Consider the following 7,710-nt stretch of genomic DNA (forward strand, 5'->3'; position numbering starts at 1 on the left):
TGTCTCTCAGAACTGCCTTTGTATTCACACACACTATGATACTCAAACAGAACATCCTTTTCACATCTTTAGTACTGTTTGACCTGGTAGTATTGTAGAGTCAGGTTCCTTTCGGGGTTTCTTCCTCATATCGTCTGTTAAGCTGACAAAGTGACGATGTTTCAGGGTTACAAATGTTACTGATATGTACTTAAAGACAAAAGATTTTTGTCAGTTTGTGTCTTAATTGTTTGTGTATTTGTTAAATAAATAAATAAATAAATAGAATATATATTGCTTTACCCGAAAATATGCTGGATAAAATATATTTGTGGACACCTGAAGATAGGATTTGTATGTGCTTTTCTAAACATCACAGTCGATATTTGATTTCCTATTTGCTGTTGCAATAACACCCACTCTTCTGGGAACCACTTGATTTTGGAGTTCTGTGGAGATTATTGGCATTCAGCCACATGGGTGTTAGTAAAGTCAAGTACTGTTGTAAGGTGAGAAGGTCTCTGGTGTAGTTATCATTCAAATTCATTTCAAAGGATTTGAAAGCAGGACACTCAAGCTATTTTGTTCCAAGCCATGTAAAGCATATCTTAAAAGAGCTTACTTTGTGTAAAGGGTCATGGTGGAACAGATTTGGGTCTCCTAGTTCATGTGAAGAGAAAATGTAATGCTACTGCATCTAAAGACATCCTTTACAATTGTGTGCCTCCTACTATGTGGTATGACTTGGGGGTATCCACATATGACTGGAAAGAACAGGTGTACGTTTGTCCATATAGTGTATCTGTGAAAAAGACTGCAATAAAATAAACAAAATGGCATGCTTTAATTTTTAACTAGGATTAATGGATGACATGGGTGCTCAAGCCCTTTAGTGGATGTTGAGGAAAACATTCAAGGAGAATGCTGAGGATGGAGTCGCAAGAAAGGAGGAAAAGAGGAAGACCAAGGAGGAGGTTGATGGATGTGGTGAAAGAAGACATAGGGAGCTGGTGTGAAAGAGGCAGATGTAGAGGACATGGTAGTATGAAGACGGATGATCCACTGTGGCGACCCCAATGTGAGAAGCTGAAAGAGGACGACACAACGAGCTATGCTCAAGTCAATAGTAAAGTGCAACATAACACAAATGAACAACTTTTGGAAAAAATTGGGTTGTTTGGAGACCATGAAAAATTAAAAAATAATTACATTTGAACCACTAAAAAGTATTGATTTTTATAGTTAATAACGCCAAACCATCTGGGAAAACAAATTTTTTAAATTCTAAACTTGACCTCTTTTTTTGAGCATGACAATACCCCCATGCACAAAGTGAGCTCCATGAAGATATGGTTTACAAGGGTAAGAGTGGAAGATCTTGAGGTTAATGCTATAGAGATAAATTGGGATGAATTGGAATGCTGACTGCATCCCAGACCTCCTCACGTCACCTATATCTGTACCTGGTTTTACTAACACCCTTGTGGATGAACGAGCACAAATCTCCACAAACACAAAACTAAGTTCAGAGGAACATCTTCCCAGAAGTGTGAAGGGTATTATAAGGGCAAATGGGGATTAAATGTGGAATGGGATTTGCAAAAAGCTCATACAAATCTAATGGTCATCTTATATCTTCTTCTTCTTTTGGCTTCTCCCATTAGGGGTCGCCACAGCGGATCATCCGTCTCCATACCACCCTGTTCTCTACATCTGCCTCTTTCACACCAACTACCTTCATGTCTTCCCTCACCACATCCATGAACCTCCTCCTTGGCCTTCCTCTTTTCCTCCTACCTGGTGGCTCCATCCTCAGCATTCTTCTACCAATATAATTCATGTCCCTCCTCTGCACATGTCCAAACCATAATGGTCAGCTTATATATATATAAGCTGACCTTGTGATGAATCACATGCAATAGGAACCCACCCTTATCTGGGTGATGAGAAATAACCATTCATTATGGTTAAATTGTGTTTAATCAACACTTAACTACCGCACTGTTGATGGAAATTGCAGTTCTAAGTATTGCTATGACAGGCTCTGGATCTTGCTACAGTACTTACTGAAGTCGAATGAAAGAAAAAAAACTCTCCTGAATTTTGTTCCAGTGGTTGAAAAAGAACATTTCCTGAAATAATAACCACCAGCGTGTTTGTGTTGGAAACTTTTCATTGCAATCCTCAACCAAAATTAGTATTTTCCTGTGGAAAATCAGTCCAACCCCCCACATCAACATATTCATAAATCATTTGCTAAATCCATATTGATTGTGGAATTAAAGATTAAACTAAGTTTATTCAATACATATTATATTAAAGAATGTCTGCATAATAACTGGTGACTTAATTCATTACCAGGTCAAGAAACCAAAATTTGTAATTTATTCAGATTTACACTGACAAGTTCATTACATTTCAGTAGAAATAGATTAAATCTATCAATCTGTGACTGCTGGAATGCACGTGTGCTTCTCTGCCACACAATTAGAAAAGAATATGAACAAAACATCAGAACAGTCAGGCTAACAGGGACAGAGAGTGAAACTAACAGATGAAATGATTTTACCCACTATTTATAACTGCGTTTGACGTTTCTCGTCTTCTTATTCTTGAAGGTTACAGTGCTGTTTTTGGGGGGAACTCATTCAGACATTAACACACAATTTATACGTTGTTGCATTTCACAAACACAAACACACACACTGCGGAGCTGCTGCGTTCCAGATCCACCCCCTGACTCCGTTTCACTGGTGGAAAAATTCCAGTCCGTAATTTCAGCCGAAAGAGAGAGTGAAGAGTAACAGGTGAAACAAATAGAGCAAAAAGGAGAGCTGCCTATCGCACCCCGAATACGTTGTGTGTAGGCTCTTCAGTCTCCACATTTCTCCTCGCCACGCTCCTTCATCGAGTTATCCTGGAAGGGGTAGTGCACCGAAGTGTGTGAGTTCATGTTTGCGTTCATGCACTGTATGCGCCTCATTGGGGCAGTTGCAGCAGTGTGCCCTGACCCGGGGGCAAGTAGGTGACGTTGCGCGAGCGGCTGAGTTGGAAGGCGATGTCCTCGGCTGCCTCCAGCTTCCTCAGCTCCACCAGGCCGTCTCCTGCCACTGCCAGAGAGTTGGCGATAAGCAGCGCAGCCTGAGAATCACCGGCTGCTGAGATGATGGCTGCCTGTTTCTGCTGCTCTGCCTGCACACGCACACACAAAGCGAAAGTGTGTTTTTCACATATACCTAGTTTGTTGGTTATAAACAAAAAGAACATACACTCCATATCTCTAGTTCAGGTTGCCAAGTAAGAGCGCCTGATCAACACTAAACCACCAAAAAAAAAAAAAAAAAAAAATTATGATCCACAATATTTATTGATTGTGGGAAAAAACCTCCATGTTGTTGCTATGTCTATAATCATCTCAGTTGCTCAGGGGCACCTGGTTCCACAACTCCAACTGACTGTCTAAGAATGTAGAAAGGACTCATTCCTGATAAATCACACTCTGGTGCTCATGATATTTCTCACTCTGGTGTTTGCCATGTTTTAATGCTTTATAAATCACACTCGGTGTCACATAAATGAGGATGTGGTTCCCCTATTGAGTCTGGTTCCTCTCAAGGTTTCTTCCTCATACCATCTAAAGGGGGTTTTACTTGCCACAGTCGCCCCAGGCTGCTCATCAGGGACACATACACAAATTTAAATAAGTGAAATTCGTTCTAGAATTCTTACGTTCTGTAAAGCTGCTTTGAGACAACGTCCATTGTGAAACGCGCTACAAAAAAAAAACATCAATTGAATTTATTCTGTTCTGTAGCTGACCCCAAAATCCATCACTTAATCATTCCGAAATGAACACAGTTGCAACTAAAACCCGATGAAAGTTCTCCTTCACTTCAACAACCATGTGGATGACAATAACCAGAAAGGAAAAAGTTTGTTTTCTGGCTGTTTTTAAACATGCAGTGAAAAACCAAACAAAATCCATTTTTATGATGAATGTTTACTCTTGCACTTACTTTCTCCACAACAAACCGAGCCCTTTCAGCTTCCTGTTGGGCCACCTGCTTCATCTCCACAGCCTCTGTGAACTCTTTACCAAACGTCAGATGTGTCTGCCGAGACAGAGAAAAAGTTACTGAGCACAGAACACATTTTAAAAATAAATCAACGAGGCAAAATGAAAAGAGAGGAGGACAGGGGGCGTTACCAGCGAGACGTCGTCGAGAATGAGGCCGAAGGTGGATGCTCTCTCGGTCAAATCTTCACTGACCTGCTTGGACACGTGCTCTCTCTGAGTGATTAGTTCTCCTGCATCGAACCTGGCCTAGACACACACATCGAAACGTTACTATAGGTGTTAACATTATATACGCATGCACTTGTTTGTGTGTGCAGCGCTACTCACCACGACAGCCTTCAGTACTTCAGTGGTGATAGAAGGAAGCACTCGTTCATCATAGTCCTCACCAATGCTGGTGAAGATCCTCGGGAGCTGACCTGCTACAGGCCTGAACAATATCCTCAGAGTGATGTTCACGTTCTGCAGATCTAAAAAACAACGAACGACAGAAGAGAGTGCGTTTTATATGAAGGCATTAAATATAACCACTATTGCACAAACCTCCATATTTTTTCTTCTCTCTCTCACACACACACACACACACACACGAAGGCTAAACATGCAAAGTCCTTGAGCGATTTTCAATTTTAGAATTTAAACGACCAGACATTTACCAGTTTGCTCGGTCAGTTTCTCTTTTCACCTGCACTCACCTTTGCTTCCAGTGACAACCGGAATGTTGCGTGGTCGGGACCTGCAGTCAAAGATGATAGGTTTCTGTACCCAAGGAACCAGGAAGTGCGTTCCCTCTCCAACCACGGTGTCCTGAACTCCTCTAAAGCGGTCAAAGATGACTGCCCGGTGGCCAGCGTCAACTGTGGAACAGACACCATGCACACGGCTTTAAACAGACCGCAAAAATCAAAAAATCAAAAATTTGATTTATAAACAAAAAATCATTAAAAAAAAATTTCAATAATAAAAGAATTTTTATATTGAAAAATAATAGTATTAAAAATATAAATTGATTAGAAATGATTAATTATTTAAATGAATTAAGTATATACATAAAAAAAGATTCTCAATAATAAATACATTTTTAATAAAAAAACAACAAATCGATTAAAAATAAATCATGAATGGCAGATCTTTTAACACCACCAATAATGGACATTATGAATTCTCCAAGCTTTTCCGAGTTCCTAACTTTTCGAGGGTGCCAATTCACAGGGCAAATGTATTGTTCCGGCACATTTGCTCAACAGAACCCTGTGGCGTGTCGAGTTCTTACTCGACATGCCGCAAATGATTCCGATGTATTATTATTTACGCACTAAACAGTGTACAGCAACAGAGAGAAGTGGCATGATGTGATCATGTTTAAGTCAAGAACAGACTGTCAGGAGAATTATGATAGAAATGGAGGTATTATAAGCAACACTGAGTTAATACAGAAGGGACAATGAGGGGAAAATTTATTCTTTTCATCAAACAAATCAATATTACATGAGGAAACACAGGATCCCCTACTGATGTCAATAATTGTACTGTTTTAGGTTTAAACTCTTTGAATGCAGCTGCCTTTTAAGATGTAAATAATGATACCAAGCTGCGATGTGTAATTGACAATACGAAAAGAATGACAAAGACTTCAATTAATAGATTATAATTCCTATATGATCTATTAAAATTTACTCAGCATATGCATTTATATGCGTTTGAACGAATGACCTTCCTTAATCCATCTAAAGGTGTAATAATGCAAAAATATTGCACCATACGCAGAAGTAGAAGGCTCAATGATAGACAAAGAAGCTGAATGTATTCCAGATGTATACAGCATAACAACAAAAATGATGTACGCCGCAGACCAGCCATGAACGCGTGCAGTTATTTTATACAGATAAACATTTTCATCCAATTTAGATTAAATCACCAGATGATGTGATACGGATCATAGACATAAAATTATACAAATCATGATGGAAGATTTTTTTTTCTCTATTGTCCAGCACCAATCATAATAAAATCTTGTTCAAATTCTACAACACGATAAACGATACCGTGTTCTTCTTGCCAGATTACATGATTGTGAAGATGTGCAATTAAGAAACTTATTACATTCTGATTGCATCATTGTTCTGTGTGGTCTGGGCTTGTGGGAAAAAAAAGGGGGGCTGCATAAACAATTCTGGCTTGTAGATGATTATTGTCGCAACAGAACACATATTACATGTTGTATTAGTTAGTGCCTGTATGTTCATCGTGCTCTGTTGGTTTACTCTAAACGGGGAAACTAATTGCTCGGGAATACTTGCCCAATAAAGCCGATTCTGAACATGACCCTCTGAAACTTTGTGGTTGGCTGTCCTTGGTCACATGGGCACTAAATTGGATTGCAAAACGATGCATCATTTCTGTCAATTAAACCATGCTGAAAATCGGACAGCGTAACATGGATGAATGCAACACCTGTATTTAAGTCTGCGTCTGTTATGACCTAAAAAGCAGAGATCTCTCGATAGATGGATATTTATTTATTTTTTTGTTACCCAGACCTCCTCTTACCATTGTAGAGGGCAGAGTTAACCACACCTCCTCCAACAGCCAGAGCCAATCCCAACTTCCCAATGGACTCAAAGAGCTTCGCCATGGCAGACTCAGGGTCCTGTATATTTAAAAAAAATAAGAAAGCAAAAAGTGTCATGCTTTTTACACAATGCATTACACAACAGTGTGATTTCATGCGAAGGAGAATATTTTGAACATGTTTCTACTGAATATTTAGAAGCATCAGCACGCCTATGTCTCCTCTATAAGCATATACAGGTCTCTATTTTTCTGATCAGACTTTAATTAGGAGGAACAGAAGTGAGCATTTCTATATCATGACTGCTGTAAATAAAAAAAATGGGTCTATATTTGAGTAAAACGTGAACACCACGAAGCGGCCTGGCTCTCCTACATGGAAATAGATAATTTATATTTACTCAGAAAAACAAACAAACCGCACAATCATAAATTAGATCATTTCTACGACTGGATAAAAAAAATGCGATTTGAATCTGTAATTGCAGCACTCCTATCTGCTGCATGCTGGCCTGACATGTACATGTAACTAGCCGAGCATGCATTGTTTGCTAACATCTACATTTCAGAACAAGGTAGAACAATGTATTAAATATATTTATACATTTTAAAAAACAACGCTGTTTTCATCACTACATACGAAAACATATCGATATTTTCTATTGTCAAGGACGTTTCCTTCTTTAAAACAGCGTGTAACTCACCAAGCTTCTGACGGTTCACTGTGACCTCCACTGGAGCCTACGTAGGAACCACATGAACGCGTGTGCGTTCTGAGCATGCGCAAGACCGCCAAATAACAAGCATTTTGATTGGAGCCAGCTAGACCTACAAGTGTGGACAGTAGTTATTGGTTGACTTGAACGCTGTTTTTTTATTTTTGTAAGATCATATAGTAATATAAATAATCATAGTATAATATAGTATTTGCATAATGAAACTTTTTTTTGAAGCGATGACGCTTGCTTTTTAAACGATTCGAAAAAAGGTGTTAAAGCATTACCGTTCAGCATATTGAACACTAATGACATCTTCTGGTCAGAAGGGTGAACTGCAGGCAGTGAACGGCTGCGTGTGGTATG

At 39.2% G+C, this 7,710-nt stretch overlaps 1 protein-coding gene across 1 annotated transcript; it reads right to left on the reverse strand.

Moving 5' to 3' along the window:
* Window positions 1-2,341: 2,341 nt before the first annotated feature.
* On the reverse strand, window positions 2,342-7,439 carry phb (prohibitin). The gene is made up of 7 exons (XM_046866922.1): window positions 7,333-7,439; window positions 6,608-6,707; window positions 4,753-4,914; window positions 4,385-4,527; window positions 4,187-4,303; window positions 3,996-4,091; window positions 2,342-3,171 (listed from the first exon to the last, which is right to left on the reverse strand). The coding sequence occupies exons 2-7, from the start codon at window positions 6,690-6,692 to the stop codon at window positions 2,959-2,961; spliced, it is 816 nt and encodes a 271-aa protein (XP_046722878.1). The 5' UTR covers window positions 6,693-6,707; window positions 7,333-7,439; the 3' UTR covers window positions 2,342-2,958.
* Window positions 7,440-7,710: the final 271 nt, after the last annotated feature.

This window comes from Silurus meridionalis, chromosome 14 (assembly GCF_014805685.1).
Source record: "Silurus meridionalis isolate SWU-2019-XX chromosome 14, ASM1480568v1, whole genome shotgun sequence".
Lineage (NCBI taxonomy): Eukaryota > Metazoa > Chordata > Actinopteri > Siluriformes > Siluridae > Silurus > Silurus meridionalis.